The 25,130-nt window shown below is 35.0% G+C and overlaps 1 protein-coding gene across 1 annotated transcript; it reads right to left on the minus strand.

The window, feature by feature from the left end:
• Positions 1-7,389: 7,389 nt before the first annotated feature.
• Positions 7,390-23,770, minus strand: CNTN5 (contactin 5). Its single transcript, XM_010729007.3, has 5 exons — positions 23,516-23,770; positions 14,081-14,267; positions 13,527-13,639; positions 11,997-12,165; positions 7,390-10,586 (listed from the first exon to the last, which is right to left on the minus strand). Exons 2-5 carry the CDS (start codon positions 14,247-14,249, stop codon positions 10,483-10,485), a joined length of 555 nt encoding a protein of 184 aa, XP_010727309.1. The 5' UTR covers positions 14,250-14,267; positions 23,516-23,770; the 3' UTR covers positions 7,390-10,482.
• Positions 23,771-25,130: the final 1,360 nt, after the last annotated feature.

The following is a 25,130-nucleotide window of genomic DNA, read 5'->3' on the forward strand; positions in this document are numbered from 1 at the left end:
GCCTCCACAGCCTCCTTGGGCAACCTGCTCCAGTGTGTCACCACCCTCTGTTGAAAAACTTCGTCCTAATATCTAACCTAAACCTACCCTGTCTTTTAGTTTAAAACCATTCCCCCCTTGGCCTATCACTGTCTACCCTCATAAACTCCTGTTTATGTGTTCCTTTCAAATCTGGAGGGCCACAATGAGATCTTCCTGGAGCCTTCTCTTCTCCAAGCTAAACAAGCCTAGTTCCCTCAACCTTTCTTCATAGGAGATGTGCTCCTTTCCCCTTTCTTAAACCTCCTAGCTGTAAAAGAAAGCACTAGATCTTAAATAATTAGAAGTATTAATATATAATATATATATATTATATATATATATAAATAATTCTATTTATTTATTTTTAATATGGAAACAAACCTTATTGTGCTATGTAAAATCTTGAAATGTAAAACCAGAAAATGTTCTCTTCAACATATTTTGTTTGATTTGATATATTTGATACAAATGTGTTTGCTGTTAGCCATACTGCAGAAATCTTTGCATCCACGTAGAAGTTCCTAGCAGTCAGTATGAAAGATACTCTAAGCATAAAATAGAATTTACAATTTCTTTCTTTGTGAAAAATCTCCTTTGCCTGAAATGGGTTCATTGTTACTTGGAACTGAGCCTTGTTTAAAAACTTCATAGGGCTCACTGACATTTCCTTTGAAGTTAGAACTATTTTTCAAGTTAATAGCACAATGCTCTCATATACAAATCAGAGGTTACTTTATATATCTTCTTGAATATTTCACTTTTCCATAGAATTGTCTCTCTATACATGAAGTGCACTTATAGTGGATATTCTTATAAATGATTCTGAATATATTGCTATATAAATTTTGTTGCGTGCAGCAAAATCATTAATATTTTACAGTGACTATATCATTAAAAACATGCCTTCGTGGAATGAAAAGGTTATGAAAATGAAATGTCATATACTATGATTTTGCCTTAAAGACCCTAGTCATTTGCACAGCAATCTAGAATGGTAGTATGAAAGAAATAATGGTCTTTCTTTTTGATCAGTTTCATTCAGTACCCAAGGCTTCATATTTCATGTAGCCTGTTACAGTTAGAAACCACCTGAAAAAGGTCACATCTAACCAAGTTACTTATTGCCTAATTAGGTGCTGGAGTACCATGCATTAAGAAATACCATTTTAAAGAAATTCAAAGAACCCTATTGACAATCATAGAACTACAGAATCATTTGCGTTGGAAGGAACCTTTAAAGGTCATCTAGTCCATCCCCACCCTCTACCCCCTGCAATGAACAGGACGCCTACAGCTAGATCAGGTTCCTTAGAGTCCTGCCTGAGTGACTTTGAGTGTCTCCAGGGATGGGGCATCTACCAAACATCTGTTTATTATGTATACCTTGCACACATGTACACTCCCGCATATATGTTTGACAATGAAAGTGAATTGTGTATACAACTACTACTTCAAAGAGAAAGAATTAGCAAACTCTTTTTGGCATCTTTTACAAGCAAACTTTTGTCTACTGTAGCATCTAGGGAAAATGTTGGTCTTAAAAACAGAGACTACATAATTGAGTGGAAAATTTTAGCTAGAATTTCTTCAGCTTTTAACCAAAAAATTCAATGCCAGATATGCCCAGTATGAACTTTATTATCAAAGAGAAGCATGAGTCTGAAGGTTTGAGACATCTTACCATTATGATTGGGTATTGAAGCACGGAAATAATTTCAGCTAAAGTTTCATTCTAACTTCTGTTACAGGTTAAAAAAAGCTATGGACCAAAAGAGGAACAATCATTTCAGATTCAATTCTGTAATATCAGTTTGGAAAATTTTTTTGATCTAGAACATGCCAATATATTTTGAAAGTTCGAAGGGAAACAGCATTTTTTCTTTTTGCCAGTGGAAAAATATATTTCTTTGGACATCAAGAATCTTTGATTTTATTCTTTTTAAAAATCTATTGGGTTTTATAGGATCTGCATAGTTATACAACTGTTTTAATGCTGTAAATTTTTTTAGTTTAATTCTAAATTAGTACTGGCATGAGAAGGACACTTCAGGTTACCACTTTATGACTAACTGACTTAACTATCAAAAAGAGTGTTCTCATATTTACACTTTTTCATAGCTTTGTCCTCTGCATATTACCTTTTCCTTCTAAGATGACTATCTTCAGTTGGTGCATTCTTTTTTCTCCAGGTATAATTAAGCTTTTTTTATAAAGACTTCTGCTGCTTTTGCTTGGAATTTTCAAGTCTAAAACTCACCATTTTGATGAAGGATTAAAATTTTAGAATCAATTTTAAACCTGAACTGAAATCTTTTGCCTCTGCTGAGCATTGGTGAGGCTGCAGATGGAGTCCTGTACCCCTTTTTGGTCCTTGAAGTGTAAGAGAGACCTAGAAACACTGGAAAAAAGTTCAACAGAGGGCCACCAAGGTGATGAAGGGACTGGAGCACCTTTCCTGTGAGGAAAGGCTGAGAGAGCTGGGAAATGCTCATTCTGGAATAAAAGAGATTCAGAGGGATCTCATCAATGTCCATAAATGTCTGGTGGGAAGGTATGAAGAAGACAGAACCTGGCTTTTGTCAGTGGTGCCCAGTGCCAGGGCAAGAAGCAATGAGTATAAACTAGTACACAGAAGGTTCCCTCTGAACCCCAGAAGAACTTCTGTGCTGTGGGTGATGAGCACTGGCACAGGCTGCCTAGAGGCTGTGGGGTCTCCTCCTTGGAGATCTTCTGAAGGTGCCTGGATGTGGCCCTGGGCATCCTGCCCTGGGTGTCCCTGATGGAGCAGGGCTTGGGCCTGAGGGGCTCTTTGAATCCTATCTCCATGGTTTCCTTTAAATCAGAGTGGGTATTTTCTCCTAAAACAGGTCTTGCAAGGCTATGCAGGAGCTATAAAGCTAATACTAAAATGCTAAAATGAAATCAGCTCTTCAGCAGTTACTTGGGTGAGTAGTGTTATTGAGGACCAGATTGAATGTCAGGGTTTTGTCTTCAATCAGTCCAGTATTACTGGTGGATGAAGAAATCTTCACCCTTCAGATATGAAAAAAATCCTTTGAATGGAATCCCTCATATGATCAGCAGTTTAAAATGGGATGGGATATACAGGCAACAAGGTGATAAATAGGTTCCCGTAGGAATTCTGTATGCCTTCTATTAACATTTATCAATGAAAGAATGGCCAAGTTATGTTTCAAATTTACCAGAAATTAAATTTAAGTTATTTCTTTCTTTATTTGAACTTTTTTTTCCCCAGCTACTATTGTGCAGGTTCTGAGCTCAAAACTTATGCCCTTTGAAATGATTGCAATTGTTTGTTTGTTTTTATTTGCTTGTTTCAGTTGCTTCTTTAACTCTACTTACTTACATTTATTTTCCACTTGTTTCTACTGTATTTGTAATCAGTGAGATCCCAGTTTCCTGTCTGAGTTCCTTGAACTGACAGTATGCATTTATGTTTAAGTGTTGCTGTGGAGACAGTCTAGCTTTTGAAGACATTAAATGCAATACATTCATTTTTATAGAGAATTTCCTGAAAATCATAGCTCAGTGCCTGTATTTAGGAGCTCAGGGGACAGTTCAAATACTTTTTTTTTTTTTTTTCCTCCCCTCTTGCATCTATGCTAGTTTGAGAGATTATTTCACTCTCTGATGTTTTTTACTATGCCTTTCTAGAAGCTCTGTCTCCCTTAAAATTATAGGGCAAGATGAGTTACTCGTTTTTCATAATCAGTTAATTCTAGATTTTCATATTACCTTGCATGATTTAAAAATATCAAAAAATATCTTCTGTAGATATCCACAGATGATGCAATAAGAGATGGTGACCCAATATCTTGCAGTCTAGGAAGAACTGTGTTCATAGTTGAGCCAATTGTGTACAAAGCCTGGCAGCCTAGTCCAAAGCCTCTGGTGTTTATTCTCATGTGAGGGGGATTTCGTCTGATATAAAAGATATTAATATATTAATGGACCAATATACTAAACCATTAGCCTTCCTGGAAGTGAAGCTATTAAACAAGAAAAAAGTAACTGAATTGTCCAATTTTCAAATGTAGATATTCTATACTTTCTGTTGGTAGCATTTCAAATTACCTCAGGTGCATTAAAAACATACGGGATCATCTGAGGTATTTAGTTTCTTATGTCTCTATAGAAACTTTAGCTGAAATATACATAGACTCTAAAAGCTTCCAGACTTAAGCACACAGCTTCCAAAGTCACTAGGTAGCTTAACTGTGAATCAGCAACATCTTTTCTGAGGTGATTTGAACTTATCTATGTTTAGAACATTTGGGACCACTAAAAATAAATTTGATTTGTTATGGAATGAACCAAACATAAATTTTATTTGAGAACAGTCTTGGTAGTTTGAAAAATATTCTTCATTATCTTATAACCAGAAACATAACGTTTCAAAATGAAAATGTCTGTCATCAGACCTAGGAAGTTGTCTTACTACTTAAATAAGCTGCAAACCCAATGCAAAACACATCAAGACTTGTATCAATCCTTTAAAAGCGCTAGTGAGAGCTGAATGCCAAATAGCTTCCCATGAGGCATGTTATGCTAATCACGATGGCAATCAGTTATTTGTATTCTTGCAGACATGTATTTTCCATTTACGCTAACAGGGTGGTTGATTGGATTTTGTTCATTAAATGGGCAGAGTCAAAGCTGGTCTTATAAACTGCTGTTCAAGTTAATTAGTGAGTATATGTATACTCAGAATCAGAAAACGAAGTTTTACATTTATAACCTACCTCAATCAGGTATCTTTTCTACATTATGCCAAAAATCATTCCACTCAGTGTATTCAGCATAAAAGAAAGTAAAAATGCTGCGTTTTCATTTTCCCCATTCTGTAATAGTCTCAGTAAATGTGATAGTCTTACTTATAAAAGACTTATGAGATATTTAATTTAGCTTCCACTATTTTACTAAAACTCTCCTATGCACTGTGTCTAACTTAAAAGAGGGTGCAAGGATAACAAGATCTATAGTGGAGTTTTGTCTTTATTAACAGTCTTTATTTGATTAGATATTAGCAGGTAACAAAAATGGCGAACAGCCTTTATCATAAGATTAGAATCTTGTCAAAAAATTAGCAGTAAGGATTCAAAAGCAACCAGTGGTGGAAATACTGGTTTGATTCCAGAGATCCAGCTTATGCTCCTACATTTTAGATATGTGTGGGAGAGGTGGGAGAGGTGGTTTTATTATACCTTCACAGTCTCCTCCTGCGTACTTGTAAGTGTCCCTTTGTAAAACATAATGAAATGTAGTTTTTAGTTCCATCTATAATAAATGATTTACAGATTCACTGAAGGATATCACAGATCTCACACACTTTTCCTTTCCACTTGTGTTACCCGTCTGAGAGTAGATTTGATTGCTCTGGCTCTCGGAATAGGGGATATTGTGAAGCAGCATCTTTTCAATATTAGAGCTTTCTATGTCAAATAATTCAGTGTTTATTGGACAGATAATGTAGACTAACTCTGAATTTAAAGCACTTGGGTTCTTTCATTTCCAAAGAGGAGGTTTGGTGGTCATTCACAGAATCTGTGTGCTTTGTCCACTGCACAGAGGAAAAACAGGAGAGAGTTGAGGTGCGATATTTTCTTTTCTATTGCCCACTTGTCGCCTAACTCAGAAGTTATTCCTTTTAACCTTTCCCCAGGAAGAAGATTTTCCAGGTGATCACTTTGACCATTTTTGTTGTCTTCAAAATCTCTAAGTTCATTATGTCCTCCTCCTTATGTCTTCTTATCGTATCAGTAATACGATAAAACTGAAACTTCATTGTGCAATTTTTTTTTTCTCTCTCATTCTCAATAAAATTCATAATAGCATACAATATTTACTGCTATATTGTGAATCATGAGTTTCTAATTCCCTTTGAGATAGTCATAAGTCCCCTTTCCTGAGGGGAGCATTCTATGCTTAGCAGGAGATAAGCACAGTTTAGATTTTCTTCTCACATTTATTGACATTGAAATATACTTTCTGTCTTTTTCCTTCCTTATTCCATTCTGGCATGCTTCAACATTACATACCATTTTATTACCTATGTAGTTTAAGTATCATTATAATTTTGAGATTAGGTGTCCACAGAGATACAAGATGTATCATACAAGGTGTACCATAATAAAGGCAAAGTCAATGGTCAGGTCTATATTTACTAGAATTGAGAAAAAAGTCTTAGAGCTTAGCTTCATAGCATGTGTTGTTAGAAGCAGCCTGTGGGTAGACATGCTAAGGGAGGCTGTTTGTAATATCCTAAAGCCAACTAACTTACTGTAATAAAGTGCTGCTCATTTTGTTACTGACGTTTTACTTCAAAACATAAGAAGAAAGTAAGAAAGAAAGTGTCATAACTTCAGAGGAACTGAGATAATTGCCATAAAAAGGCAAGAATGGATTGTGGTCTGATAAAAGTTCTGATAGATATGGATTTTCTATATGCACAGTTCTGCATGTCAGCAAAAACAGGCCATTACACTTTTCCATGACATTCCTAACTAATTTAATGGAAGTTCTGATATAATATTCTATTTAAGCCATACCCATTTTGAAATCGAAGTCTCAGTTCTAATGGTGGCTACGGCAATCTATTTTTATTTTTAGAATGATCCTTTTGACTTCTTAGTATTTTGCAATGTCACTTACCCTGTAAACATGCATTTCATAAAGAAGTGTTTGGGGATTATTAAAATGTCAAATGAAAATATCAAAAAGGAAAATATTTGCTATAATTGAGTCATCCGCTATTACATTTTTCCCCAAAAAGGTTAAGTGTCTTTTTGAAATCATCTTTTTTCTTGTGTTTTTTTTTTTACACAAATTGTTTCAAGTATAAGACAAAGAAACGATACTTTTCAGTAGAACTTGAAATGATTGTGTTGTGCTTCTGTGCCTACGTGGCTATGGGATGCTTATGACACATTCCAGAAAAATCCTAGAAACTACTTCACTACAATGAATTGTCCTTGGTGGCTTTCTTACAGAGGTCTTTCAAGTTCTTTTAACATTCCAGAGAGCTTTTATCTCTGGGTTTAATTTGTGCTCTTATTTAGAAATGTTTGTTACTTATAGTTTCATGTTAAAAGATCCAGCCTCCTTGTGGCTTTCAGTTATCAGTTATGAAAGTAATAACTGCCCAGGAAAACCAACATAGATCAGAAATTAGAAAGATGCAAAAATTATTTGAATTTCCACAGTCAGTGTTCCAGATTCACTGTTTTCTTTTTGAAAATCATGTAAATAGAAGATTGTTGCTGTTGGAATCCAGAAACGTCTGTGTCACTTTGTTCTCTACCAACATAGTTCAGGAGCTGACAGGAGATAGATAAAAGTCAATAAAAAGAGAATTATTTATTAAAAAGATCTAATGTTACAAGAACAGTACACAGGAACTATTATATTACTGTGTCTTCCACGTGTTATATACCATTATATATAGTATATATACAGATTGTATACAGTATATCTAACATTTTGATGTGGGCCATGATGGTATCTTTCTTTTTCACTGCAAAACAAATTTTCTTAATTGTTGTTCTTTTCCAGACAGATATTGTGGCATTATACAAAAATACAGTCTCCTCAATGATGCTAGACTGCACTATTACAAACTTTTACATGAAAAAGGAAAGAGTTCTTCAATACAACTAAAAAATATGTCATGATAAGGAAACATTCTACTACAGAGTAACAAATGTGTAATACATAGGTACTGAAACATTTAAAACATGTATTTTGCATCTAAATATATTAATAAACATATTTTGTTCATGTTGAATATAAAACATTTCCTTTTTTGTCCCTGCATTACAAATGCATTACCTGATGGTACGTCAGTATTTCTATCTGCATTTTGTACTAGAGATTGAGATATAGCTAGATGTAGCTCTATCTCCTCATTGGACCTCCATTCTTATTAAGCACAGCCATTTATTGTATTCAGAAAATTAACTAAACTGTCACCAGGAGTGACTCTAGCCTTCTTGAATATTCTGAAACATACTGGATTGGCAAGCATCTGTATAAAAAATAGACAAAATTATGCTTAGTAAATTTATAAAATAGCCTTTTTATTTTTTGGTTCATCACTTCATTCTTGTTCATTTTAACCTTTTGAAGAATGATGGGTTGCTAGAGCAAGCTCTCTGCTCAGTAGCAATGCTGCTGCTTTGCAAACCACAACAGGTAGTTATTTCCTGTGAGCTTATTATTTGGTGCATTCCACCTTCCTGACTTTCACCTCATAGGCTTTCCTACAAGCAGGGGTGGATACAAGCAGGTCTTCTGTTTGTAACTGTACAGCATTCTGGGCTCAGCTCATTATCTCACCCTTGCTTACCTAGTTTTAACTACGTACATTTGAAGCTTACATCTTCAGATTATTTATTTATTTATTTATTTATTAATATTTGTGGGTGTCATAGAGTGACAGAATCATAGAATATCCCAAGTTGGAAGGGACTCACTAGAATCTTCAAATCCAACTCATGACTCCACACAGAGCCACCTGAAAACTAAGCCATATTTTGAGAGCATTTCTGAATAGTTTTGGAACTTCGGCAGCCTCAACACCATGACCACTGGTCTGGGAAGCCTGTTCCACTCTCTCCATGAAGAACCTTCTCCTAATATCCAATCTCCACCAACAAATAAAGTAATAAAGGATCAAGTTGAATTGTCTCTGAAAAATTCCAGTGTTAAATATTCAAAAGAAATGTAGTCATCAGTCAGATTTTAACCTAGCAAGCATTGCACTTCCTTGGCTACTAGTTTAAAGATACTAAGAAAGGGCATAATTGGAGTATACCATCTTAATTCCAAATATTATTTTGCTAGTGAGCTGGCAAAATAATAGCATTTTTGTCACAGAACCTATAAACCAAAACACATTTGCATCAAAATTTTTAGAAGGATGGGCAGTTAGAAGAAATATGCTATTAAGACTTGCCTCTTAAACGCTTTCAATTTTTTTCCCAGATGAAGTGTGCTCATTCTTGTCACAGTAGCTAGACATTCATGCTAAAAAACCATCCCTCGTAACAGCACATGGTACCTTAACTGTACAAACACGCACATCATATACAATGGGGATCATTTTGATTCAGGTGCCAATATATGGAAACGTCTTCACATGTAGAAAAATTGTCCAAATTTTGTATTGAGTGAAAAAAGGTTTTGGACAGCAAAAGCAGGGATTAGAACTGATAGCACACAATTCCTATCAGAATAATTTTATCTATAGAGCTATAGAAATAGTTCTAGGTAACAAAATAATTGGAATAATGTTCACTGATAATTATACAAACATTTTTTTCAAACACACTATTCTCTGAGATTTATCCTGCTATAGTATGTATGTGTGAATGACTACATTCCAAAATATTAATGCTCTGTTATATGTCTTTATATATGCATTAACTGGACTACCAAATATATGAAGTATAGAATGTTATCTAATAAAATGGGCCCAGAAGAAAAACAAAGAAGGAAGTGGTTGGAAAAAGTAGCTTTATCTTCTTGGATTGCTTTATTTGTCCACTTAGCAGCCTAGTGTATATCACATTTGAACGCCCAGTGGAGTTTTCATTGCCATATGCATTAGAATATATTTTTTTAATTTCCTATTGAAAATAAATACTTGATTGCTTTGACATTAAATCATGCAGTATTTGATGAAAAACAATGGCACTTGTTTCCTTTAAAGTTTATAATCAATTAGTTTCAGTTTATCTTAAAATAAAACAAATGGCTTATTTTCAACTCCATTTTGCCACTTTTTGAATGTTCTGTCTAGTATTGTATTGACAATATATATATATTTCTATTTTAATGTGTATTTATGTATTTTAAGAACAAACTCTTGGTATTTTTGCAAAGCATATATATGTCAATTATATTTTTCTCTCTCTCTTGTTAGTAAGAATAGCAAACCATGTGGAATGCAAGAAGTGTTAGACGAACTTGTATCAAACTTTATTCTCTACTTAAAGAAAGTTGGTGTTTTTTTTTTTGTATTTTTTGTTTTGTTTTGTTTTGTTTTGTTTTTTCTGAACCAAACAGATGTACTGTACTAGACACCATTGTTTAAACACCTAATGATACATAACTGGGGTCACCAAAATTTAACATATTATAAAAGTAAAGTACATTTGACAGAAATTACATTTGCTTACAAAAGTTTATTACATACAATCTGCATATTTTTGGGCCAAGAAATGTCCCCTTTCCCAGAGGACTTTTACAAAAACTTAAGAGAAAAAAACCTGATGAATTTTTGACTGTGTCTCCAACACTCCTCTAAGTGCACCACAGGTATTTCTATGGGTCTTTAAGCATTAGCTTGGGTTTCCTGTTGCTCCACAGACATAAAACTCCATCTGTTGTTGTTATCAAGCTAAAGCAAATAAATAGCAACAACAACAAAGTCTGCAGTCTTCACCATGAAGTTGAAGGAACCATGAGTACCAAAAGCAATGTTACAGAGGATGAGGAAGTAGAGAAGATATGTAAGGTGGACTGAGCACTTGTTACTTTACCTCCTGAAATGGAAAGTAATTAAAGAAGTGTCATTGTAAATGAATCTCAGTACATTTAGACACTAAATTTTACTCAAAATTTGTATTCTTTAATACTGAACAAAAGTCTAACTTTTGGGCAGAGCAAAACCAAATTAGGTTTCCTAGACAGACATAAGGAAATGAGGCGTTATGATGATATCTATAGAAACTCACATACTGAATTCTCACATTCACTCTGTAAATTAATAGAAAATTCATAGAGAACAGGTAAGTTTCATGCCTTAGTCTTCATAAAGAATTAGACTGCAGAAGGTGCCCTGCAAACATTCTTCTTGGAAGAAAAAATGAAAGCTTATGGTTGATACTGATGTTTGTCTAGGTTTTTTGACCTGTAGGCCAGTGATGTTTTTAGATCAGAGCAGAATCTCTTAATTACAGTTGAAACTTTAAGTATAGATTGAAGTTTTAAGCCTAGATTCTTTATAATACTCCTGAAGAACTAACAAAAACAGTGTTTAATAGAATTGAAGTGAGTGTTATTAGAAAGTTAGAATTAAGATGCCGTATTTTCTTAGGCAAAAGACAATGTTGTTTATTTATTTTCTTCCCACTAATCCAGACATTTTTTTCTTAAGTTTGTAATTCAGTGATACTTTAAATTCTTTTAACATATTGCTTCAACTGAGGAAAAAGAAGTTAGCTGTCATCAGTTACATAATGATAATTACACTGATACTGTTATTATTATGATTTATTATTAAATCATATCTAATCAAGAGAATCAGTTGAACTCACAGAGAAGCACAACTTATTTTCTAACATGGACACACACAGGTGATTCTGATACCTAAATGAAAATACTTGAAGGCATTTTAGCTATGTTAGATGTTTTCCCTCCTTCGAGTGCATAATGGTGCATTCTATGTATCCTCTAAGTCCTGTATCATATCTACAAGCTCTGAGTAAAAGTTTGAGATACCTTAAAACATCTTGTTGCCTTTATATGCCAAATTATGTAAAAATATTTAAATTCTGGCTCTCTGCTGAATTGCTTGACTACTTGTCTCTATGGATTATGTCTCTGGTAACTGCACTGGAATTTGAGACACCTATTGCCCATGTAGACATCCATAACTCAATTAGTTTTCTAGATATAACCTTAAAAATGCACAGATTTCTTGTATATTCTGTTTGCTCATGGATGCTCAAGATTAAGGCATGGATGCCTGAGATACTCTTGAGAATCTCAAATGGTGTTAGATGACCATAGCATAGGAAATAAATATTGCTATCAGTGGTTTTATCTAACTGCTAGGGAACTGTGAGAACAACTTTTTCCAGGTAGAGAGTAATAGAGGTTTGTTTGCTCTTTAATGAACATTGCTATAATTGCTGTATCTGCCACTCTTCCAAATATAAGTGTAGCCTTACCTGCATAAGATGGAACTCTAATCTGGGGACTAGCAGTCCCGTCGCCTCCTTCACTGACTGCACAGACCTCAATAATGTAGACACCAACATCAGGAAGAATTACCACCGCAGAAGTTTTCTGTGTTTCTATAACTTGACTGTTGCTTTGGCCTTCTTGCCTAAGTAACACCTATGGCCAATAAAGTAGATAATGGTCATAGAGATCATTCAAGTTACATACCAGACATTCTGTGCATATGATACAGTCACTGAAATGTTAGCTGTTTCACGATTTTGTTAAGGAAAGCAGTTATCTGCTTTTACATCTACTCTCTTTGCCCCCTCTCCTCCCACACCATATGGCTTCCAAACAGTAACAGCCAAGTATATTAGTGATTAATGAATGTGAAAAGATTTTGAATAGGATCCAAAGAAAGGATATAGGACTTGCTGCCTTCCACTGTTAGGTGTTACACAATATTTTTCCAATTGACAAACTTTCTTTAAGATGCCTTTTGGGTTTCATTTGACTAAATTCTTATTCCTAAATTCATATGGATATTTACAATTTTGATGAAAGAATTTAGTTTCAAACGTAAGAAAATGCCCTAAATAAAGTCCTTACGGTCTACCTTAGCTGGCCAAGTCAACTCCAAATAGCTCAGATTTATCCCTGTGTCTCCTTTGAAACTCATGCTTATGTGAAGTGGGATAAATGTATTTATCTGTCTTTTTGGTATTTCACCATAAGGACTTTTGTTTCCAGAAAAAAAATAATGAAAAGGTCTAAGAGGTGTAAAAAAGCATCCACTCAAAGTTTTTCAGTATCTCAGCACTGCTGATAAAGGTTAAATAATTTTCTGGCTTACTGAATCAATTTACATTTTCATGGTGTTATTTCTTCTTGTACCTAATGAGAGATCAGATTGTAGTCTAGAAATAGTTATATGTGTGCTGCAGGTTACCCACAAAAACCTTACTAAGAACATAGATTCTTTTTATATTAAATTTAAAATTTTAATGAACTCCACCACTTTTTATAATTTGTCAAATAAGTATTAATTGGTATTTTGCTGTTTAGAACTTCATGATTTTAAATGCCAGATGACTGTTGAACATCAACAGCATAATAATTAAAAAACCATTAAACATAAAAAGAAATGTTTTTCCTTCATAAAAATATTAATTCTTATTTCATTGTAAGATGTCTCACTGTTCTGCACTTTGTTAGCTCCTACTGTACACACAGTTAAATTGAAGCCTTCATAGGAAAGTAATCTTATTAGTAGCCACTTCTCAGTCAAATGTGATGAATTGATACACTCAGAGCTTACTTAGTTTATAATCTCTGTTTGAAAGTCATAACACAGAAAATATTGGGACATTTAGCACTTTTCAATTTTACTTATTGCTTTTTATAGTGAAAACTGATTTCAGATAATCTGTATAGTATACATACACAAGAAAACTGCCAAGAGGAAAAAAGAAAATAGGGAATAGGAATAATTGTTTAGAAGAGAGGAAAGTTTGTGAAGAAGGGGAGGCACTGACCTTGTATCCCATTACCTCAGATTCATTAGCTAGAGGTCTGACTGGCTCCCATCCAAGAGACACATGAGAACCGTCCTGTATCCACATAACATTACTTGGTGCTTGGCTGGGAGCTGGGAAGAAGAAATAACAACATATACATAAACATATTTTTAGAAAGTTGCTTTAAAATCAAATCAAAATTATGTCAGTCTTTTACTATATTTACAACTACAAGTGTTAATAGGCTCCCAACTCTAGCTGGAGTTTTGCTATTATTTTTTTCCTCCATATTCCATTATATTTTTTTCCAGAATTATCATTTAATAGATAACCCATAGATTCTTCAGAACCTACAAACTGTCAAAAATACATTATATATTAGGAAAATTATCTTTGTTATGAATGTAAAGACATATGAATTCACATCTCTATATAGAAGCAAAGCCACATATCAGACCTATAAGTGATTCCTAATCATTATATAATATATACATATTTTATTATATATAAATAGGGCAGAGTTTGCTTTCTGACTGCTTCTTTCTTTGAGCAAAGTTACTGAGATCACTTACGGGACTTCTTGGTTGCTACACGCACAGCAGTGCTAGGTGGTCCATACCCTGCAGCATTGTATGCCCTCACAGTTAGGTGATATAACGTATTTCCTTCTAACCCTGTCAGAAGGAGAGATGACTCATTTCCTGCAGTTTTCACCTTTTCTGCTGCTTCCTCCTGTTCCATGTCTTTCCAGTAACCAATCTGACAATAAATGATAAAGGAAAGATTAATACACACATTTGGAATGCTCAAGATTTACATATTTTCCTGTGGTACTTTTCTTTGCCAGTTCTGTCTGTTGTCTGATTGTCTTTTTGTCTGAAGTGGTGAGAATCAGAACATCATGGAACTACTTAAAGCATGTTGAATTGCAGTGCACTGACAGAAAGATGTGACTAGCAAGATCAAAGATTAGAAGATGAGCACTGGCAGGAAGTCAAAAGTATTTCAGGGAATTCAAGAGGAGCTCAATCATTTTTAAATTACAAGAAGTATCTATCTTCAGCCTGGAACGCTCAGGCCATATCAGTTCAAAAATGACATGAGCAATATTCACTTCCTGGCTCTGTAGAGCTCAGCGCTGCCAGGTTTTTAATAATGTAATGAACAGGAAATAACAAAATACCTGAGTAAATCTTGCACTGAACTGGAAAATCTTATCTGAATGAAAAGAAGGAAGTGGATACAGTTTTAGTTCTTGAATATAGATGTTTCCTGTAAATGCAATTTGATTTTTGATTAGTCTGCCCTTTCTTTTCAGACATAGCAAGTCTAAATTTGGTGGTTTGTGGTCCATATTGCTGGTGTTGTGTTGAATTTATCATAATTTCAAAGACGGCCTAATACTGAGCTACGGATTTGTCTAGTCTCTTTCCTCAGAGACAGATATTTGCAGGACTTAACTGGAAAAAAACAAAACAAAACAGTAATGTCTCTTACAAATGTATCTAAGTGACCTCCACCTATTTCTCACAGGGCACTGTTTTCCCTAACAGAAGATGTCACTAATGTACCATTCAAACAGCTATATTCAGTTTACCATTTTTCATGATGAGAACTACTTGCACTTATTCCACGTTTTGACCTTTTCTGTGAAATCTGTTATTTCATAATAAGTTAGTCATATTATATCTGGATAAATTTTCCTCTGAGAAAAAGGTCATGGGAAATACAATACTTTTGAGAATATATCCCAGAAAATACTGAATGAAAAAGAGGTTCATAGAAAAATAAGATCAATGAGTACAATACTGATCTTTTATGCTATGGCAGCCATTACATATATATATGTATATAGGTATATGGGTATATAGGTATATAGGTATGTAGGTATATAGGTGTGTGTGTGTGTGTATATATATATATATATACTCAGAAAGACCTGAGGTCTTTTGAGGTCATATCTTCACTGGAATAAAGTGACTGTGTTCCCTTTGATGGAGTGTGTATCAGTTTGATCCAACACAATTATCAACTTCCTTAATTGTAAAATTTATGTACGTATTACATTAATTCTTACTTTGATTACAGATTAGATAGAAAATCTAGCTATGTTCAACAGTTGTTGAAATAAATACAATTCTGAAATACATAGGTATTTCACTTCCTGAAAGTCTGAGTAACATTGTTAGTATCTGTAGCAACATCTATTCACATCTTCCTTGGAAGGAAAAAAGAATTAACAACCACTCATTTATATTTTAGGACTGAAGATCTAGTTATTGTCTGCTGGGCAGTTAGATGAGTTCATTTTACTTCTAATGCATCTTTACAGACACAGCACTATAATATTGAGAGTCACATAGTTTTATCAGTGTATGAATGGATAACGAGAGAGTCGTTGTCCTGAAGACCCTATTAACCAATTAGTCAACTCTGCCAAAGATCTAACAGAGAATGATCAGAAGGAAAAGAGGTTTGCCCAAGATCACACAGGTGGACAGTGAGTGGACAGTGGCAGGCGTGGAAATGCAGCATAAGCAGTGAAATTCTTACTGTAAAAAAGCCAGGAAAAAAAATTTGAAGTAACTTAATAAGTCTCACTGTGGTAGCTAATTCAGAGCACACTATGTCCCAATATACATGACAGTAGGCAGAGCCCAGGTTTTGCACTGAAGCTTTTTTTTGTTGTGAAAACATGATTTTCCAGATATTGCTGCTCTCCATCATGGCTTATAAGGCACTGAAGTTAATTTTATTTTTATATGTTAAGTCTGCAAAAATAATCATGGCATATTCCTTTATTACTGCTACACCACATGACAAAGGTGTTGCTCCTTGGCATAGGGCTGTATTTTAGGGAATTAATATATATGCTTTATTAACGAGCAAAAACGTGAAATGCAAGTGCAATGTTTCTATTTCAGAATCTCCTGTACTTCAAAGCCTTTAAATGTTTGGTCCCTGCTTTTAAAATTCTCCTTAAAGTTTTACCAGGTGAGTTTGGACTTTGATCTCAAAATAGGCTTCTAGCTTTCTCTATATGAACACAACTATGTGTTGAATTAAATTAGCTGAAGGAAAAAGTGATTAAAAAACTCAAATGATTTTTAACGGATGAGAAAGCTAACACTGATTTGTACTGGGATGGAAATACTGCAGATCTTAAAATTTGTTGGACAGGTTTCTTAAAACAGAGGATTTGTTTATGTACGTTTATATGTACATTAACAAAAACTAGTTATTTTCTGTAGCCTTAATTGGTCAAAAGGATTTACCAGTTTTCATTAATGATAACTTTGAATATTAATATATCATACAGCATAAAATACATAATCACAGAATTGCAGGGGCTGGAAGAGACTTCAAGAGATCACTGAATCCACCCCCCTGCTAAAGTAGGTAGCCTACAATAAGTCGCACAATCTCTCTAGGCAATCTGTTCCAGAGGTTCCAAATCACCTATTCCAAAGTACCTGTTCCAAATCATAAAAGTTTAATGCATATTTTAAAAAAGAAAAAAAAATTGCTTTGTTTAATACATTATTGCTTGCAAGGTTTTAAAATTTGTCTGTTCTTTCTTTTGTTTGTCATCTAGGGAAAGTTTTCATATCCAGTTTCCAGGAAACCATATCTTTTTGATGGAGAGAGGGCAATAATGATTAAACAACTGAGAAGATGCAGGAACACATCGTCTTTCGCTTTGTCCAGACAGTTTATTAAATAATTATTGAAAGTAAGACATCATATCATAAACATTGCTACCTTAACATTTTTGAACCTCTAATACTCACAGACAACTTTCTCAAAGTTTTAGGTTTAAAGATATCTTAAATAATAGTTTTCTCCCCAACCAGTTTATATGATGTTCATGATAGCACTTCATAATAACTAATAGCAGGTTCTCTTCTCTAAATTCAGTACAGTAAGAGTTACAGTCTGGATATTCTTTCAGTTGGCCAAAGTTCCAAATAAGGCATTTCAAATATGAGCCTGAAGTAGTTACAATGAATAGAGGTGTTTCTTGTAGGCTGGATAAAACAGACAATTTCCCAGTCTCTCTGATTTACCAACACCAATAGTTCTGATGTAACTGAAAATGAACTTGGAGAGATCTCAGAGTATAGAAGGTGCTTGGAAGAAGGAAAGAAAAGTGAGTTGAAAGAACTGCTACTAGCCCTGAAAAAGAGAAGCCACGATTCAGATTTCACACAACTTGTTCTTATTATCATTCGCAGAAAATCTATTAGCTCCTTGAGCTTGCACAGTGTGCAGTTCCCCAAATATTAGCAAATTAGCAAATAAAAGCAGTGGTAGAACCGAGCACTTAGGACAGGAAAAGTACATCTACTGCTGCTCTTTGCATCACCTCTAACTACCGGTGTGATTGTTTTCAGAACAAGATGAAATGTTCCTGCAGAAATGCCAATCAACCTCAGTTACATGACTCTCATCATAATGATTGCTGACTAAAAAGGAGAAAGAAAACACTGTTCAATAAGCCTAGGCTTTGGATCTCCCTGGAATATCTTGCATCCTCCTCTTTTTTCAGATACTTCAACATAGTCCTGCATACACCTAAGATGAAGTCTCATATTGTAGCTCAACATTGAGAAATATCATCAAATATCTAGTCATATTTTCCTATGAAAAAAATCAATAAATTTTTAGGTTTCTGATTTTGGTTAATAGAAAATAGCAGTCTTGTAGCAAACTATTCAAGAAACAAAAGTGAATGCATAAGACACACATGACACTGCAAAGAGCATGGATCTCTTGAGACCCTCATGAAAGATCTAAAATGTGATCCATACCCTAGGGACTTGAAAAGATGTTGGAATCCTGTGATCAGGATTTTAGAGGGATTTGTGTAATTTTATAGGATAAGTTGACATTTTTAAAGCTATCCAGTTGTTTATTACATGTTTGGGAAAATTCATTCATTCCAAAAGCAAAGTCTGGTAAATTCGTATTCTGGCTGATGAAACTCTTATTTCTCTTTTTCTGTCTTGCTTTACTAGTCCTTGGTAAAAACACTGATATACTCTTTCTAATCTACCTTAAGTAATACCTGAGTAAATTAAAAAAATAATTCCAAAATCATGTAGATGTAATTTTTATTGTATAAACAGACAAAGAACATCTAAGGACGAGCAAAAACTTTTAGATGTTCCTCTTTGAAAAGAGATTCAAGATTTTCTGTTTTTTATCCATTTTGGTTGCAAGATAATCTTTTGATTTGCTTAGTCAAGCTCTTATCCCTTGGGGGAATTCAAATGGCAAAGACGTGAGATTTGAGATCTGTACTTAATATTAGCTGGAAAAGAATAAATAAAATAAAAAAATATCTTCTTTCAGACAGTAATTCTTTCCTTTTCCCTTCCCTACCAGTGAGTGACAAAGAAAATATTGCCTAAGGCTGAAATAGATTTTATAACCTTTAGGTTATGGATTCTAAACAGTATTAACCACACACTATATTTTTCTACCATTCTGACAAAGTTTTCAAGCTACTTCTACTTCATCAGAGTGTAGCTGGCACATATTTAGTAAGGTTGAGCGGACAGCTGACAAATCTGTACTGAAGTCAGGAATAATATGTGCTTTGGAAGATGCAAATGAGTACTGCAAACCTTGCATAAAACTCATGTGACATAACAGTTAACACTGCCTTTCAGGGATGACAATGTGCAATTGGACAAGTTACTGTGCCTTTCATTACTCCTTAGTACAAAGTGCAAACAGGGCTGAAGTGAAACTGGGTCACTCCAGACTTGTCTGTATGTAGGAAATCCTCTGTCACTTTTGTTGATTAGAGACCAAGCATTCAACCACTAGGAAAATAACACCTCCCCCTTCTATAATACTACTGCTAAAAGGCCAGGAAATCTGAAGTTGTGTAGGTGGTTGTCTCTGCTATGGTGGCCATGGACAGAATACAAATTGAGACATAAGAACAAACTGGCTGGTCAGATTATTTTGCATGCTTTAGAGATAACACCATACTCATGGTCCACCATAATTCTATATTAGGAGATAATTGTTAACAAAAAAGAAATCATTCATCTTTTTATCAAAGTCACTGGATTTTTGCATATTTTTTATTTGCTATTTCAGGATTACTAGAGCTACAAGCTGTATTCTGCACTGTCCTACATATCATAAAACCTTGAAAACCAGTTTTTAGCTTAAATTGGTGTTCACCAAAAATGAAGAAAGGGATGAGAAGATTTTTTGCTATACAGGATCCTTCCTTCTGCGCCAAAGGAATAGTTTAAAGAGATACTGTCAGTATTTAAGCAAAATTGGACTTAGAGTTCCTAAATTGACACTGGAATGCACTGACTCACTACACTGATCCTTTCAGTTATTATCTCCTTTCTGATGAAAATCTTTCCCAAAAACAGAACTGAAAACTCTAGCAATATCATCCTCGGATTGTGTTTTGTCCTGCTGAATCATTCAGGGCAGTACTATCTACTCTTCTGTTTATTGAGCAAAGGCAGCTGTGAACATCATTCTTTCTGGGATTGGGAATGAAAAGGGCAAATACTATTCCCTGAAATAGTCCTTTGTCAGAAAGTAAGCAAAGAAATTCTGACTAAAAAGAGGGAAAAAAAAAGTTAACCCTGTCCTCAAATAAAAGCAACAGTCTCAAAAGAAGGCTCTAATTCCTTCATGGAAAGAGACAGAAAGAAGCAGGTATTTTTTTTTTTTTTATGTTTCATTTTTGTGTTGTGTGAACTACAGATACTTTGCTTGAAATATTTACTCTGTAGTCTTCAGACTAGAATCCTAAAACTAGTGTAAAGCAGTGAGGAGACAAAGTGTTAATAAAGTTCAATGTTAATGACTACAATATCAATAACAACCTTCATATTCATTCTTAAGAAGTCAATGAGGGCAGTAGAGCAATTAAGTGGAACATGCTGCACTCCATGGTTCTAAATACATTCCAGGACAGGAAGATCACCTCTAATATGAAGAGTCCACTGTTCTGTCCATCAGAGTCACCTACTACTAGGACTCATCAGTAGAGCTAAGGAAACTGATTTGTAGCAAGTAAGTAATGAAAGCAAAACACATTCAAGTTATGAAAGAATAAATTTCTAGAGAAAATATTTTCATCTGAAAAAGAAAATGTCTGTTTTATTTTAAAATGATGTAAGACAAACCTCACAGAACATCTTGAGAATCAATGTGATTGATGGAATGAGGATAAGGGTAAAAATAGTAGGTGTAACTTAAAGACGCCAAGATGCCTGAGAGGGAGTAAAAAAAAGTCAACTTTCTAAAGAGAGAAAGACAAGGTGCAGTGAGTAAGTTATTTCAAAGGATAAAAGCCTGGCCTGGAAATTGAAGACAGAGATTAGTAACAAGTGCAACACTTCAGTGTGGACAGAGACAATATTTGTAAGGTGAAAATAATCTCTATTGGATATAATTTTGTTCTCCTTATACATAGCAGTCCTAAAGGTAAATGGTCAGGTATCATTTTTACTGCAAGAAGCAAGCTGTACACAAATAGTAAAAATACTTTTAACATAAAAGAGCAACAGAGCTAAAGCACAGTGAGAGAGAACTGACAGAGTTTGCAGAGTTTAGCATGGAAGTGTATGTATGCAAGAAATTCAGACAAGTGATAGACCTGGGGGTTCTTGTCATGGTCACAGCCTGAACAAATTGTAAAGGAATATCTAATAGCAAGAATCTACAGCAAATCATGTAGGAAAAAGAATAAAGTAACTGTGTTTAAACTGTGCAGTAAATGTGCTGTACTAGACATGGCTGTCCAGCCCAAGGCTGGATGTGTGATGGCTCTGGTGGATGGATGGTGATGGTGCACATGTTTTTACTCTCAAAGGGCATTGGTGATGGTTGCCTAATCCCAGCTCTTGACCAGATATGCTGCTGAGGGTACATATTGTTTTAGTGTGCTATTGGATCACAAGACTCAAACATAGTTCAGAGATTGTTACAACTGAACTGGAAAAACTGAACTGTAGAGGAGACTGTGAATCAGCACACTTCTCTGTCAGGAGTCCTTTTGTGGTTACCTGAGAAGGACTGAGGAGTGTGAGGATGGCATTGTTTCCTCAGAGAAAGTATGGCAGGATCAAATGGTGTCATCACAACTCAGAGTAAAGCTGGGACCTCCTAGGAATGGACTAAGTCTGATCTGATCTATTGATTGGTAACCCTGCCCATTGCAGGGGGATGGAGCTTGATGATTGTTAAGATCCCTTTCAACCTAAGCCATTCTGTGATTCTATAAAGTTTCTTTGCAGCATGCAAGGATCCTCTTAAGGGCTGGAGAGCAAATCTGCCCCAGTTCTTCACTGGCCAACAGAACATGGGGCAACAGCAAGAGTTTCTCTTTTGAGTATTAAAGTATGATATTGTTGCTGGAGTTGTGTACTTATGATAGGACTATAACACTTCTGCAGATAAATTTTCTGAGGACTCAATATAGTAGTGCTGGGATGATGTAAGCTTTTGGATCATGGTTTACACGACAAGGACTCAAAGAGTTATTGAAGAAGATGAGAGAAATAAGTACTTATTGAAACCAGATGCCCATGCCTCATTCAGAAATCTTTTAGTTCATTTACTTAATTCATATCTGATTTGGACAAAGGAAATTAAGTTATATATTGTAAAGTGAGGGCTACTTTAATATGTAATGCTCTCAGAGGCTATCTTTCTTCACAATTTCAAATACCATATATGCAGGCTGAAAGGATAAATATAAGTTCTGAATGATTTTTTTACAGAATCTTTGAACTTGGAACATCATTTTAATTTGATCATAAGGCAGAGATTAACACAAACCAACATTTCTTAGTCAATATTAGAGCTATCATGCATTTGCCAAAGGTTAATAACAAGAACATGAAGGATATGAAAAGTTTTAGCTCAGAGTTTTCCTTGAAAATAAAATTTTCAGGACTTGCTGGAGGAAAAAAAATATATTTTTTCAAGATTTAAAATAAAAATCAACGCTACACAGGAGATGAGTTTAAGAAGCTATATTAAATTCTGGCAACTTGTACTACAAAATATTCAAGCTGCATGCGCTGTGAGAGTAAACATATTATTCAATGATATTAATAATGTTAATTGCTGTACTGTAATTTATATTCAGATTCAACCTGTCAGTCTTTGAGTATCCATTACATTAGTATCTGCCTCAAATTTACTTCTTTACTGTCTTTTCTTTGCTACTGCAGACAAGAAGGAAAGGATCAGCACTCTTAAAATGACTAAAGTAGGTGAGATAACCTGCACTGCCAAACCAGTAAATTGAGTCAAACTGGGTTATTTCTTGAGTAGCAGCATAGCCGAACCACAAGTTTAGAATGGATCATAGTAGCCCCTAAGGACAAGTTTAGTCCTAGTTTCAATCTGTTCCTGGAAAATTAGAATCTAAACTGGATCCGAAGATACAACTGGATCCACAGGACCAAGATGGTCCAATGCCAATGCTGGTTTCAGGTCACAGGTCACAGAGGGCTGTTTCCAAGCCCTCCCTTTGTTTGTTGACAGTGCTGCTGCTGCCTCTCCTCCTGCCATCAGACCTTTTGTGATCTGCCCAGCAGATGCCCCCCGGCCGCTGCTGGGTGAGAGCACAGGGATGGCAGAGACTGATTTTCTGTATATTGGTTGCTCTCAGTAAATAATAACAAGTTTGAACTGGTCACTTGGAGCTGGAAACAGTCAATACCTAATCTTCCCCAGCCTGTGAAAGAGGCATGCTGGGTCACTTGTGGTTCTTTCAGCTCTTTTTGAAGTGTCAAAGAGATGTTATGGGAACTGGTGTTGAACAGTTTTCAAGCACAAATAAATAAAAGATGTGCCAGTGCTACAGCTGTGACCATTGTTCTGCAACTAGTTATGTGTATGCTAAAATGAGTATATTTTCTGTTGAAGTTTAACTACTCCACATGTTAACAGAATGCAATGCTAGCAAAAGCAACAAGACTTCTCATTATGATATTCTGTGTTCATACCTCAAATCCCTGTGGTCTTCCTAGACTTTCTTTAATATGTTTCCACGCAACAAGAATCTCTGATACAGACAAACTCGTAGCTTTGACATCGATAGGAGCAGCAGTGGGTTCTGTATTAAGAAAAATTGAAACAATAAACCTCCACTGTAACAACTTGTATTTATCAAAAACACTCCATCTGAAACTGTCATTTGCTTCCTTTATTCTACCTTAATACTCACAAGAAGGTATGACACTTATGGGGAACATGAAAAACTGAACAAGATAAAGAGATTATTATTGTTGTACTTCTTTATTTGTGTCATGCTACATCAATATCTTATCGCTGATGACGGGTGCAATAAACTGTGACAGGATCCCTTATGATTTTTTTTTAAATCTTTTATGTTTGTAAATGACCTCCTTCCTCCCCCTACCTTTCATCCTACTTCATCAGCTTTGCTTCAGAAATAAATGGAGCGTTCATTTTCTTCCTAGCTTTTGAGTGCCTTTTTTGCAGCTCAGATTGAATGATACCTAACTATGGTGCTCAGTCAATCCTATGAAGTATTTACTCTTTGAGGTCCTAGAATTGTTCCTCTCATTATCTGTGTTGTTCCCATTGGCCTTAAGTCTGTGCTACTTGTAGGACGCTGTGTAGTCCTGGCTTTTTGATGATCCGGACCAGAGAACCTGTAAGTCTAGGGCAGTCATCCCTGCCCTTTCTCTGGGATGAACATCCTGTAATGCAGCAGGGGAATGGAAAAGGTGCACACCAATGGCTTAGGGATGCCCAATTTGGTTGGCATAGTAAAGTTTTACTTTGCACTTTGAAATAAGTGAGCACTTCATAGAGGTCCAGCTTTCTTTGGTGGCTGCATAATTATCTGGGTAAATACATAGAGAGCTTTGCTGAGATATGCTTTGAACCATAGCAAAAATTTGTATCCTCATTTAGTGCACTGGGGGAGTGTCCCAAAATATTCATGTGTTAATCCAAGACTTGAGCTAAAGAAGTCTTTTGGATTTTCTGCTTTACTACCTAAATGTTATTGAAAAGTTGCACAGGACAGGGTATGGAGAGAAGGCTTGAACACTGTACTAGCTTCTCTCCAATTTTCTGGTGAAGTTCACTTGCTCAGCATAAAGGTTTGTATTCCTATGTACTAGAAGGGTCTGCAATTTCTTCCTTGGCCTAATGTTCCTCATTACATTTCTAATGTGTTGATCTGATCTAGAAGGGCGGGTAGAGGTCCTGGCTTTTATGCTATGGGGAGGCACATCAAAGAACTTTGTAGATAATATGTTTTGGAGGCTCATCTAACAAGGCTACAGGAAAGGAATTTCCTTATGGAACAGCCCGAGTTAAAATTATATATTTTTCTCATTTCAAACTTCCTTTCTCTGATCATGTTGCAGGAATTGTTCTGGCACTGCTGCCCTATACATTTTCTTTGATATGAATTGTACATATTTTTCATCTTTTTTGATGTCAGATTTTTAATGTTTACATTTCTTTTTGATCTTCTTTTTTATTTACTTCTAAAGAAAAGAAGCATTTCTGATGTGATTCAAAATAGCATTCATCTAGAATGAGACTCACTAATAAATATTATATATATATGAAAGTTTTCAG

This window comes from Meleagris gallopavo, chromosome 1, assembly GCF_000146605.3.
Source record: "Meleagris gallopavo isolate NT-WF06-2002-E0010 breed Aviagen turkey brand Nicholas breeding stock chromosome 1, Turkey_5.1, whole genome shotgun sequence".
Taxonomy (NCBI): Eukaryota; Metazoa; Chordata; class Aves; order Galliformes; family Phasianidae; genus Meleagris; species Meleagris gallopavo.